Raw genomic sequence first — 13,509 nt, forward strand, 5'->3', positions numbered from 1 at the left:
TAAGATTACACTCCCTCAAATGTGCAGTTTTTAAATCTCACTTCCTTCCACCCTCCTGCTCTCCTTTAAACTCCCTGTTCTCTCCTAAAGCGATCCGAACCGACTCCAGAGGAGACGGCAGGTCTGGAAGAGCCCCTAGTATGGCAGGTAGAGCACCCTGTAGCTCCTTCCCCATCAACAGCTAAACATTTAGTCATTGATCTCCATTATATCACAGAAGAGCTCCATGCACGTTTACATTGTGGCTCAGTCAAAGCCCCTGCTGCCTTATCAGAGAAACAGGTGGGATCCAGACCAACAGGTGTGCTGCTTCTGGGCTTAGATCCTATTGGTGTTTTCTCTGGTAACCTGGCAACAAGCAGCTGGAGGACAAATGTTGTGATTAGCCTCTGACTGTTTAAACATTCCTGTTTAATCTGGGCTTGTTTGTCCAATGAAACTTGAGCACATGTAGCCACATGTGCTCATGTCTAACCATATGAAGCAGACCAAAAATGTTTCATCTTAGATTTGTCTTTTGTCTTCAGGAAGGTTTTTAGTTCAGATCTCTTAACACTTAATTTTTTTTTACCCTGACATCACCTGATTAGTTCCTTAACAAAATAATATCACTCACATTATATGATGATCCTGCAAAGGGTTATTTAGGCCAAGATGTGTATATGATGTGTATGTGTATGGCACACACTTGTGTGTGGAGATTGAAACTGGACTTGGATAGTTGTGGACGTTGAAAACAATCGTTCACTAGCGTATGGCTGTTGAAGTAGTCAGTGAATTGGATGAAGTACTTCATCCATACTTCACCTTCCACCTATGGAAGATGGGGTTCTGGGGACAACTGATCAAATACACTGACGTCTTTTAGTGCAGAGGATGAAGTATCAGTTGCTAAAATAGACAATAAAACAGAAAGTAAAGACTTGTTTTGCGTCAAGGCAATCGTTTTTCTTATTGACTAGTTTGACTAGTCAATGTCCAGTCAGTTTGAGGCGTAAATGTTGCCACAAAATGTTTTATTGTACAAGGTAACATCTTGATTTCTGAGTACAGATCATAATTTGAGTTGCAACTAGTGTATGGTAAAGGAGCAACCTTTCTTCCTCCCCTAAGGCACAGACTCAACCCGGTCCCGGTCGGTCCGCAGTGGCGCTTCCACCCCAGGGTCTGCCGTCACACCCGGTACACCGCCCAGCTACTCCTGCCGCACCCCGGGGTCGCGCACCCCCGGCAGCCACACACCCAAGTCCTTCAGCGTCCTCCAGGAGAAGAAGGTGGCAGTGATCCGGACCCCACCCAAGTCCCCTTCGTCAGTCCAGCGGCAGCTGAAGGTCATCAACCAGCCGCTTCCCGACCTGAAGAATGTAAAGTCCAAGGTCGGGTCCACAGCCAACCTGAAGCACCAGCCGAAAGGAGGACAGGTAGACCAACGGGAAGGTTTAATGTGGCCTGTTTGGACCTGTTCAGAGGTGATAGAAGGGCCTGTAGGGTTTTGTTTTGATTCAGTTAGTTTTTTGAGTAGTTTTGCACTTGCTCCCAAGACATGTGGAACAGGGTTGACCTGTTCAGGGGGGGCGGTGTCCAGTGAACCCTATTAATAAAACAACATAAAGTTATTCATTGATTGTTTCTCTGGTCAGATTTGTTCTGAGGAAAGTATAATCCAAATTTTGTGGATGTGCCAAATCCTGCCACATGAAGGCAGTAAATGGCCAGGTTTTCTTCCTATCCTTTAATGGAAAATCACAAAGTAGCAGGTGTTGTGACCACACTGGTTAAATAATATTCTTTTAAATACGATGCCTCGACCTTCTGATGAGCACACATTGTCTCATATTGTCCAATTGTAGACGCATCTGTAGAGCTTTGATGCTAACTACCAGAGATGGTGACATGTGAAGAAGGGTTTCCTCTGGTTCTGTAGAAATGTCATATGTCCACCCTCAGTCACTGTGCGTCCTGCTCCGTGTCCTCTGCTCTGTCCGCTGCCATCTCCGTCTGCCGCCGCCTCAGGCCTCGCGTCTCCGCCGTCTCTACATCCTCCTTCCCTCTGCTTCTTTTTCTGTCCCTCTGCTTCCTCCTCGGCGCAGCAGCACCAGCAGCACCAGCCGCACCAGCAAACACGGTTAGATTTAACAACATCTGTCTGTGCAGGAAGATCCGTAAAAACGCTCCTCTTTGGCTGGAAGGACCACCAGCCCTTGGGAGCTGCTTTGGTCATGGCTGCCAAGGATTTTCCCTCCAGCTCTGAGGAGTATTTATAATCCAGCTTCTAGAGCCACTCAGAGCTTCTAGAGCCACTCAGAGCGCAGAAAAGACTTCATTTAACCTTCTCTATTTTTTTAGCGGTTTTTTCTTAAAAACAGATGCTTTTAAGAATTTCCCCAGAGCTCTCCCTTCTGAGCCAAATATAGAAACACAGGCAGTTAAGGGAGAAAATCTTGACTGAAACTTTATGGGGATATAATGTACTGCAGATATTTTGATTGTGAATCATTGTCAACATTAAATCTAAAAACTTAAACCTTAAAATGTAAGAATAGTTTTATAACTTTCTTCAAATTTAGATGTAGTATTTGGTAGAACCATCTTCAACTTTCTAGTTATTATTTTTATTTTATTTTATTTATGCCTTTAAAAACTAATCAGTATGTTTTTATGTTACTTTGAAGTCTGGCCTCTTCATCTCTGAGAGGCCAGAGTTTTTCCACAGCGGATGATGATGATGATGATGATGATGATGATGATGATGATGATGATGATGATGATGATGATGATGCTCCTGAATGGATATTTTCAAGCTGATTATATGTAATGTAATTACATTACATACTATAATCAGATGAATGAAGCACCTTCAGGTGTTTTAGAAAGGTGAACCGAGCTCCGTTATTCTCTTCCTGATTTATTTTGGGATTTCCGTGATGTCACACAAAGAAGCAGCATGTTTTAGGTGTTGTGTTAAAATTTATCAACAGGTAGCATCACCTTTTTTTAGCAGCATTTAAAAGCTCTGACATCAGCTAAATTTACAAATTTGAAGAAAGTGTTAAAAAAGAACATATTATTGAACTGATTTAGTTTGTTTTTATATATTCTGGTTAAATTTTTAATAAATTAAACATACAGGTCTGACATAAATTATTCAAGGTCTCGTTGTCGCACAGGTTTTTTTGTCTTTTTTGATAGATACAGAAGTTTGTATTATTTGGTGCTGGTGCGCTCCTCCGCCCCCTCTTCTGATGCCCCCCAGGGCAGCCGCCCATGTGGTGTCCATCTTGAACTCTGTGAAACATCAAAGCCTGTTGAGCCTTATGTTTTTCCCTGAATCCCCTTCTCTATTCCTCTACCTTGCCGTTCTGTATTGTTTTCCCTTTTTAAAGTTTTTTTTTTTTTTTTACATAATTTTAAACCGACACAAGTTGAAAAAAAATCACCTCAATTACAACCTTTTCCTTTAAGTTACCCATTGCTCAGTTTTTATTTTTTTTTTATTTATTATTATTTTTTTTTTATCATCATCAACATTATTATCCCAATTTTATTTTAGGTTCAGATTTTAAGCGAGAAGCTGGACTTCACTCATGTTCAGTCAAAGTGCGGCTCCAAGGATAATCTCAAGCACACGCCCAAAGGAGGCCATGTATGTAACTTTTCTCTCTTTCGCTTCTTTTGCTGTTTTTTTTTTTTTTCAGCTTTTATGCTCTGACATCCTGCTTTTATATGTGTCCATCTGTTTGTCTGTCAAACATTGAGGAGTTGAACTCTTGTTTTCTTTGCTATGAATCGGCTTCTATCGTGTCGAGGAGAAATGAAGAACTGGAACATTTTAGCAGGAATATTTTTGGTGAAACAGCCAAGACGATGTGGTCTATTTCCAGTTCACCTCTGTTTTTTTTTTTTTTTTCTTGGGTCTTTGGATCAGGAAAGCCAATGAACGTGTCATTTTTTAGGTCATGATTCCAAGCGTTAAGCTGGACTTTAGCCACGTTCAGTCTAAATGTGGCTCCCTGGATAAGGTGCACCACGCAGCCGGTGGGGGAAACGTGAGTGACTGCGGAAAAAGTTCCTGTCGTCTCCGGCTCCCTCCATCCCCATCGGCGTCCAGCATGTCTGTAATGTGTAGCTGTGGTGTGTTCCTGTGACTTCTACCTCAGACATTAAATATAGAAACCATTCACGATGTTAAAAAGATGAACCAGCGTCCCTCCAGCATGCGGGGAGTTCAATTTAAACGAGGAACTTCCTCTCTCTGTGGTGTCAAGGTCTACTGCTTGCTCTCTCCAGGAAGTGATGTCACCAGTCCACTTCCTCTGCCATAACCTCACAGATCCATGTTGTGATTTGTGTCTCCCCGCTCCACTCAACGTCTTTAACTGCATTTCCATATCAAAACATGTCAGATTGGTTTCTCTTTTCCTTGGATTGTGATCCCAGCTGCTTCCTTCCTGCTGCAGGTTCAAATCCAGACCAAGAAGATTGACTTGAGCCACATCACCGCCAAATGTGGCTCCATGTCCAACATTCATCACAGACCTGGTAATCATTGTGTTGAATGTGCATTTCTGACCCTACTGGATTCATCTTTGGAGCAGTTTTGTTCACAAAGCTTCCTCAAATGTCGCATTTAGATACATTTTATACTTTTTTTTATTAGCAGATGTTTTTAGAACGAAGCAGGCTTAGTTGTTGTTTCTAAAAAGTTCTCCATAATCACAGTGTTGAGTCTATAAATGTCTCGATCCACATGGAAACACAAGAAATGTTCCAAATTCTTAAAGTAGCATCGTCAAGGTTGGATGTGCGCGACTGTTTAGTTTAAAAAACAAAAACAGAAGAAGCTTAGTTAATGTGACTATGATATTGTTTTCAAAAAGTTGATTCTTGGTTATTAGCTTGAAGATTCAAACATTGCTTAGCTTTGGTATCTAATAGTTACCAATAGTTGCTGTTTCAGTGTTTGAACAAATCAACATTACTGTTGGTCAAAGATGATAAACTTTGCATATTCACACATAACCCTAAAAATCAAATAAAGAACATAAACTGACCTATCAGCCTTTTTATTATCATTATTTCAATCTTAGGCTAGTTAGCATGCTAACTTCTATTAGCATCTCAAGTTTCACAATCAACATTTTCGCTAGTCAATCTACAGTTCACTGTGTGTAACTCGTGCAATAGCAGGTAGACGGTGGTGTGTGCCCATCTTCATGCAGCTGCCATATTAGGTATCTGTGTTGATATATTTATGACTTTAGAGGGCATTCCAGGGGATATTATGAGTTAAGATTTTGGATAGTCCAGCTTCAGATTAAAATTTTTTATTTTTGACAGTAAACTGAAGTTTAATCAAGCAGGTTAACCGTGCGGTAAAGAGTTGTATTCTACAATGATTTGATTTGTTTTGGTATCAGATCATGTCTGTTGTCGGGAGTCTCTTTTAGTGAACCTGTTGGGAATCAAGTGGAGTAACTCCAAAATATATTGACCCTCATTCCTTCAGTAGAAGCAAAATTGCTTGTTAAATCCACAGCTGCTATTGCTCTTCTTTCTGGAGGACAATAAATGGATGTATAGGAATGTTTCTGTGTATTTAGGCCTTCATCCAGAGCGCATGTTTAATGATTATATTTGCTATGATGTGAAACTCTTGCCAAAAAGTTGTCCTTCAAGAGTCTTTGACAAATGGGATTACAAATTAAATTAAATTAAATCACAAATTACCTAGTGGGAACAAGCTGCCAAATAAAAGATGAAAGCCTCTTATTTATTATTTAATGATGATATTTTAGTCTTTTCTACTGTTGTTCAAACAAAACATTTGCCTCAGAGCAATTCTCTCCTTATGTTGTCTCCATATATTATGACTCTGTAACATCAAGCCTTGTTCCCAGGGGGCCTAGAAGACTACCCTGTCTTTGCTCCGGGGTTTCTTGGTCCGTTCAGCCCTAGGGAAGTGTGGCGCTCTCTGGGATGACGTCTCACAGCTTTCTGTTGTTTTCCCAGGGGGAGGAAACATCCGTATCGAGAACGTGAAGCTGGATTTCAAAGATAAGGCTCACGCCAAGGTCGGTTCCCTGGACAATGCCAGCCACATGCCGGGAGGAGGGAATGTCATGGTAACAAAATTTTACATTCACTTTTACTGTCAAGATTTTAAGTGTCAGGTGAAAATATTTATTAAATAGAAGGATGAATGCAGGAAATAAGTCGAGTGAGATGGGCAGTGTTGATGGGGGAGGGTTGAGGTAGACGTGGTCCAGCCCTAGGTTTTGACCTTGACTCCTTGGATCCATTTCTCCTTCTTTGCCGACCAATCAGATTGAGAGCCACAAGCTGAGCTTCCGGGAAACGGCCAAAGCTCGTGTGGACCACGGCGCCGAAATCATCATCACCCACTCCCCCGGTGTGGAGACGGGGGGCACGTCTCCCCGCCTGTCGTCCGCCGGCAGCATCAACATGATGGAGTCGCCCCAGCTGTCCACACTGGCACAGGACGTCACGGCCGCGCTGGCCAAGCAGGGCTTATGAGCTTTCAGTCCGTTCCCCGCCGTCCTCCTGTCATTGTGGCCCCCCTCATAGACATCCAGCGGTGTCCCTTCAGTGCAACATGTCCCCCAACACCTCATAACCCCCACAGTTGTAGTCGATCGGGCTGTCGTTCGCCCATTTGGATTTTAAAGACTAGATTCTGCCGCCTTTAAACAGGAAGCCTCTCAGTTCTTTGATCCTCAACTCAAATATGGATGTTCGTTTCAGATCCGATAGGCCGAAGGGTCGATTGTCTTAGCAAGTGGTTTTTACGATTGTATGACGAATTTTTTTGAAGCGCATCGCCACAGCCCTCCAGAATTTATACGGTACCGAATGCGATTTATTGCTACTAGAAAATTAATGTTGTCTTAAAGGATACAAATGTATGAGAGACTGACAGAAAAATGCGAAAGAGTGGCTGACAAGTGGACATGTCTGCTGAAATGTGACATGAGTTTGTCTTTGTTCGCCTGTTGGATTTTAATGTTTTCTTGCTCTGTTTTCTTTTTTTTACATAAATGTTACTGTAGTGTTACCATTTTGTACCTTCCCTGTGGCTGCTCTGGCTTATTGGCAATTATAATAACCATGGCAGTTGTGTAAAATGTCAAGCGATGAACAGCTAGCTTTATAATGGGCTTTTTTTTTTTTTTTCTTTTTAGTTTTTGTCCCCCCAAAGCTGCCTGTTTACGTTCGTTTTTATATTTGCGCTGTAGTTTTACAAGATTAGACAATACTGTTGTGCTGGCATGGCAACAAAAAAAAACAGATTAAGTTGGAGCTATTTGCAGCTATTTTAAACTTTTTAAGTTTGAACGAAAACGGCCCGGATACAATCCAAGTCAGGCCTGAATAAGCCTTGCGACCCTCCTTGTTTTTGCTAAAACACTGGGTGGTACGTTGTGTTCAAATGGGTTAAGAGCCCAGAGTTTGTTCAGACTAAGTGTGAAGTTTGAAGCTTTATATGAAAACATTCCTGTGGGGTAAAAAAAAAGATAAAATAAATGTGTTGGTTTTGATCGTTGCTGGAAGTTCAGAAGAATGAAAGCTAGAGTTCTTTTTCTTTCTAAAAAAAAAAAAAATAAAATAAGTAAAACGAAACTCTTCTATCAGAATTTTGCTCTCCTTTGTGGAACCCTTTTTGCCCCCGCCAGTGTTTCCCCCGTGCTTCCTCTTTCTCCACCCCCTCTTTGCCTGTGTAAGTGTATTTAAAGAAATGTAGATGTGAGTGCACTATTTCCAATGTTGAGATGTACTGATGATGACAAATGCTCCGACAAAATGACGACCGCATAAATAAAGAAAATAAAAACTGATTTTCTGGAGTTGCTTGTTTTGATTCAGTTTGGTTGCTTCAGAAAAAGCCACTTTACTTTTTTCCTAACATCCATGATAAGGTCAAGAAAATGCTTTTTTTATTTATGGTCATTACTTTTTCTTTTGTTTATGCATTAAAACGGCTTGCTTAGTTTATCTCAAAGCAGTTTTTGCCAGCTATTTTCCAATTGACTCTTCTGTTGTGAATTTTAACTTTGAGACTTTGCGTAGCAGGAATACTTTTCCAGACACTGTCATTATTTACTACATATTTTCAGTCTAGATATCTTTCTAAAGATAGGCAGTGTTTTTTGTCATTGAGGCCCAACGCTGTGGTCACAACCTACAGATACAGATATGAATGTTAGGAGACATTTGAGACTGATTGTAGTTTAGCTAGCATTAGCCAGTTGGCTATCAGCTGGTCAGATTACAAAAACTTCACTGATTTTTACTCAAATATTAATTTGAATGTTGGTCCAGAAGAATGTTTAGTCACAAATGAAACTGATTGTGGTTTGGTTAGCATTAGCTAGCTATTGACTAAATAAACAACAAAACTATCATTAAAATTTGTTGAAAAAATTTACCATTTCTGACGCTATGTATTCTGGTTGGCATTTTCTTTCATTTTTATCCAACAGCTAACAGCTAGCTTCATTGTTAGCTTAATCTGCTGACATGAAAGTGTGGTTATTTCTGTTATTCGACCTGTAAACGTTGTCAGTAGTGTTGTCCCACGCTTTGGCCACTAAATTGGAAAGATTCCAAGAAGTACACTGATCCCATCCCATAAACATTGTTTAGCTGACCCAGAAGTGTTTACAGAACACAGAGTGAGATTGATTAATTTGGTTAGCATTAGCCAGTCATTGACAGATGTATTGTTTGGTTTTCATTTGGAGCCAAAAGCAAATGCAGACACAGGCTCAGAGGTGAAGTGAATTATTTTTCACTTTGAAAAATCAAAACTTACAGATAAAGGGAAAAGAGAAACGGAGGAATGGAAGAAACCAGAGAGAAACAAATGAAACCAGGAGCTTAAATATCAAAACATAGGTGAAAATGACAAAAAGGAACCAGATGGACTAATCGGAGGAAATGAGGTACAATTAACACAAAAGAAAACTAAGATTCAAAAACTACAAACCTAGAGGAAAACCATGACAATCTAAAATAAATAAATGTATACAAGAAACAAAACTGAAAGGAAATGAATGTCTATGGAAATAACAAGCACAAAGAAATGAACTGAACATGTTGAGACCACAGGAACATAAATGAACAAGGGAATGATCAGAACAACACAAACAAAATCCCAAACACCCAGGGATCGTGACAGGAGGAGGGTGAGTCATTATGTAGGAAAGTCAGTTTTGGCACCAAAACTGGTTTGAGTCACATGTTTTGTTGGCTGTTTATTTCTTCTTTGTGGGGATTAAAATGATGTTTAAAGAAAGAATATTTTTCTTTATCTTTTGGGAATGCTAAAAGTTATTAATGTCACACAGGGTGGTCTGGATATTTAAAAACTGGTGGATTTTTATCCACAATCATTTCTCAGTTTTACAGAGAATGAATAAAAATAATGGTGACAGAGAAGTTTATTTCTTGGATTGGTGCTGACAGGAGGGTCGTTCCATGTGACAGGAGAAGAGGCTGGTTGCCTCTTTTAGGGAGCCGAGTGTTAGATGTGCCCTTTCAGCCAGACCTGACCTACCTGGAGGTGTGATCTTCCTGCCAGAACCACAGGGTGACCAGGTGTGTCTGTTCAACACAGGTGTGTCATACCCTTTGACCCCATGAGGTGGGAGCTTTTTAAGAACTTAAAAGTATGCAAAGCTTCCATCCAAAACAATTCATTTTAACTACATGTGAATTAATGAATGTACTTTATTAATCCCAGAGGGAAATTCACATTTCAGTACAACCTGTCCAAAAACAGCATACAAACTTCACACGTCAAAAATAGTTTATGAATCATTTTATTTGTTTTCTCTTCATAGAACATAAATAGAAAAAAATTAGTGTGCTTTAGAGAAAGACTGGATTTAATTTCTAATTCTTTTGGTTGAGCTTACTTACTTTTTCCATGCATGAAATATTAAAAAAGCAGCATGTTCTTTCATTAATAAGTTTCAATGATACGTTTTTAATTTTATGCTGAAAGAAGAAAAACACCTAACCATTTTTTGATGCCTTGGTTGACTTATAAAGTTTGATCAAACTGGACAAAAATAAAATAAAACACAGGAGCTTACCATTTTATCCTGTTAGGGAAGTTTATTCTTGTGTTGCCTCACAACCAATCAAAAAGTAGGAAATAATTTAAATTCTTCTGGAGGATTAAATAAATATACTGCAGTCCAATATAAAAAAGTAAAATAACCTTTTTTCTTCTTCTTTTTGTACTTTAACCGGGTAAGTTAGTAAGAACAAATTCTTATTTACAAGAACATACTTTAAAATGAACAAACACTAACAGCACTGTTGAATCATAAAACAGCAAGAACAATAGGGACAAGGGCATATTATAAAATTGACATTAAATTTTAGCTGAAGCATGTGCAGGTTTCAGACAGCATCTGCTTTAAATTACTACACACATGTAAAACCAATAGAAAACCACCCACATGTCTGATGCTGCCCTGGGCAGCCTCCCATATGGTCCACATCAAACGTTACCTGAATACAATACACGAGTTTTACGACCGATAAATATGATCAGGTTAGGAAAAGTGAAATCATAGTTAGTTAAATGATGTGTTTTATCTTTCAGTCCCCGCATAGGTGTTAAAAAAAATCAGCCTTTATATTTAATTATAAAACAGTAAAACATCTGTAATCCTGGTTTATCGGATGAAGGTCAGACTTGATGGTGATGATGTTTCTTCCCAGGTCATTAACCAACCTGTTGATGCTGACAGATGTCAGCAGAGACGCGGCGTCTTTAGAGGAGCTGCACCCCGAACAGAGCCCCCCTCTGCGGGGTGGAGGAACCAGAAACAATCGGCTCCAGCCCGCTGTTCCGCGGAGGTGCAGAAATCGTTTTGCTCTCCCCCTTTTTCCTCCTCCTCCTCCTCCTGCCGCCGCTCTCTCTCCCTCTCAGTTTCCACAGCCGCCGATCGACACTTGCAGCCATTTTACGCAGGATGAACCCAATCATGTGCTGAGGAGGGAAGCGGGGGAGGAAGGCTGTGCGGATCACCTGGACGGAGCCAGGAGCCGCAGCCGCAGCGGGAGCGCCAGCCGCGGCTCCCGGTCAGCCAGCAGCACCAGTCCGGGGACAACATGGTGAAGAGGAAGAGCCTGGACGAAAACGAGCCGGAATGCGGGAAGGGAGTCCCGTTCCCCATCCAGACCTTCCTCTGGAGGCAGACCAGGTCGGTGGAGGCGGGATAACAGGTGTCTGGTATTGGTTCGGGTTCGGTTCTGGAAGGAGATGTGGAGGAGAGGGAAGGGGGCCGGGGGTGGTTGCATATTTGATGTAAAGTGCCGCACCTGGAAACGCAAATTTGCCCCCAGAAAGTAGGGCAGGCGCAGCTGTGGTGGAGGTAATCTGATTCCAATCATGTTAATGTGGTTTCAGCGCTTTCCTGCGGCCGAAGTTGGGGAAACAGTATGAAGCGTCCTGCGTGGTGAGTCATAATCTGTCTGTTTTTACCTTAATGCACCTGCAGGCCGGTGCTTTTCCTGCTTCACGTGAACTCATCTCCATAATGCTACTGCTGCTGGAGGGGCCATCCGGGCCCCCCACACAGCAAAGAAAGGCTGCTTTAATCCCCGTTTGTCCCCCCACCCCTGTGCCTCTGGACGCCGGCCCAGTCCTTTGAGCGGGTCCTGGTGGAGAACAAGCTGCACGGCCTGTCTCCGGCGCTGTCCGAGGCCATCCAGAGCATCTCCCGCTGGGAGCTGGTCCAGGCTGCGCTGCCCCACGTCCTGCACTGCACCTCCATCCTGCTGTCCAACAGGAACAAGCTGGGTGAGGCTCCGGTGATCCAACACAAAGACTTTTTTTTTTTTTGCTTATTTTTTTTCTTTCTCCAGTGTAGCAAGGATTGGTCCAACTTTTTCCTCCCTAATTAATCCAGTTAATCCAGTTTCTATTCATTCATTACAGATCAGTTTATGTAAAAACCCATTTGATTAAAGAGTTAATTTAGATGGTGGCTGTGGAGAGGAGAGATCTCCTGTAGCAGTCTGTATTACAACTAATTTGAAGAAGCCTCTGACTGACTCACTATATGTAGTTAGAGAATATGATTAACCACCTAATTCATTCAGTACAGCAGAATTTTAATTCAGATCCATTTTAAAATTCACAAAGTTCAGTTTGAGACAAGTTAACCAGTTACAAATACAGTAAACCTCCACCAAGTTTCGTGTTTTTCTGTAAATGTTACACTGTAAAATGCAGCTTGAGAAACTGAAATATAAAAACTAAACACTACTAGACAGGCTATAGCTGGTGTTTACAAAGCAGCCAATCCAGGAGCAGCCTTTATTTACTGTGGCACTGATGGGCTGGAAACCAAAAGTAAGGAAGAGGGCTTCTATGGCAGCGCTAAGATGGTTTCCACTACGAATATTATTCATATTAATGTATATTTGGTGTTTGAACTTCAGAAATAGACGTGTTTCTAGAGGAGATCTCAAGCATTTGAAACCTAATTCTGATCCAGTAAAGAGTGAGACTGCAGATCCTTAGTTGTCAAATTATTTCAGTCCAAGTCAGTTCGGTATGTTTTTTGATTCAGTTTAAACTGATTATATACATCCTGGTTTGTTCCAGTTAATTTGCATAAGGTGAGTAATGAGTGATGCAGCTTCAGTCCAGTTACCTTCAGTAACAAAGTGTGGTTTAGCAGGACATTGCCCTGTTGGATGTTCGGGTCGGTTATCAGTTGAATGTTTAAAGATTGCTACGATAATCCATTCATTCATCTCCATTAATACAGGTTGCCTCAATTTGATTGATTTCCAGTTGGATTGGAGTCAGAGTTCGGTTCTGTACGTTCCAAACACGTCCTGTCATAGACTGATGAAGCCAAACAGCTAACCGCAATAACCGGCTAGCTCCATTTGTAGCTTCACAGCTAATGAAAATGCAGGAAAATGATCCCATGCTGCTTGTAAAGCAGTAAGACGGGGAACTGCATCCATCAAACCAAGTTCACTTGTTAACTGGTGTGTGTGCGCCCCCATGTTTAGTGCTGTCCTGGGTCGCTGCCGCCTACTGTCCTCTGGACGTTAGAGGTAAAGTTGTCCTTCCCTCCCGTCAGGCCACCAGGACAAGCTGGGCGTGGCGGAGACCAAGCTGCTGCACACGCTGCACTGGATGCTGCTGGACGCCGCACAGGAGTGCAACCAGGAGGCGTTGGGCAACCAGGGCTGGTCCAGGGGCGGCAGCAGCAGCAGCGCCTTCCTCCAGCCACTGGGGAACCAGGGCTCCTCCCCGGGGGCCCCCGGCTCGGGCTCCGGCTCGGGGCCGCAGCACGGCAGCTCCCTGCTGGAGGACGACGACAGCGCGCGGGCCAAGCTGTTCCACAAGAGCATGGCCACCGTGGAGCTGTTCGTGTTCCTGTTCGCGCCGCTCATCCACCGCATCAAGGTGCGTTCCGCTTCACGCCCAGCACCGGAACCGGGGCTTTCCGG

At 42.1% G+C, this 13,509-nt stretch overlaps 2 protein-coding genes across 33 annotated transcripts in view; both read left to right on the forward strand.

The window, feature by feature from the left end:
- LOC106940425 (microtubule-associated protein 2-like) overlaps positions 1-6,641 on the forward strand; it is a 30,542-nt gene extending 23,901 nt beyond the window's left edge. For 7 of the 12 annotated variants that reach the window (XM_015023175.1, XM_015023179.1, XM_015023186.1 and 4 more), the window contains 7 exons: positions 91-147; positions 1,114-1,421; positions 3,551-3,643; positions 3,954-4,046; positions 4,458-4,539; positions 6,010-6,122; positions 6,325-6,641. In XM_015023175.1, coding sequence (XP_014878661.1) covers positions 91-147; positions 1,114-1,421; positions 3,551-3,643; positions 3,954-4,046; positions 4,458-4,539; positions 6,010-6,122; positions 6,325-6,534 — 956 coding nt within the window. In that variant the 3' untranslated portion in view covers positions 6,535-6,641. The remainder of the gene's footprint in view (positions 1-90; positions 148-1,113; positions 1,422-3,550; positions 3,644-3,953; positions 4,047-4,457; positions 4,540-6,009; positions 6,123-6,324) is intronic. The other 5 variants (XM_015023205.1, XM_015023247.1, XM_015023193.1 and 2 more) reach the window with 4 other exon arrangements.
- Positions 6,642-10,027: 3,386 nt separating this feature from the next.
- The window catches only part of unc80 (unc-80 homolog (C. elegans)), a 49,338-nt gene continuing 45,856 nt past the window's right edge, over positions 10,028-13,509 (forward strand). For 11 of the 21 annotated variants that reach the window (XM_015023295.1, XM_015023325.1, XM_015023312.1 and 8 more), the window contains exons 1-4: positions 10,029-11,237; positions 11,444-11,492; positions 11,680-11,836; positions 13,137-13,465. In XM_015023295.1, coding sequence (XP_014878781.1) covers positions 11,146-11,237; positions 11,444-11,492; positions 11,680-11,836; positions 13,137-13,465 — 627 coding nt within the window. In that variant the 5' untranslated portion in view covers positions 10,029-11,145. Of the gene's footprint in view, positions 11,238-11,443; positions 11,493-11,679; positions 11,837-13,136; positions 13,466-13,509 lie in introns of all 21 variants that reach the window. The other 10 variants (XM_015023283.1, XM_015023333.1, XM_015023305.1 and 7 more) reach the window with 3 other exon arrangements.

Source organism: Poecilia latipinna, unplaced genomic scaffold (assembly GCF_001443285.1).
Source record: "Poecilia latipinna isolate Pla-1442-1.1 unplaced genomic scaffold, P_latipinna-1.0 Scaffold88, whole genome shotgun sequence".
Lineage (NCBI taxonomy): Eukaryota > Metazoa > Chordata > Actinopteri > Cyprinodontiformes > Poeciliidae > Poecilia > Poecilia latipinna.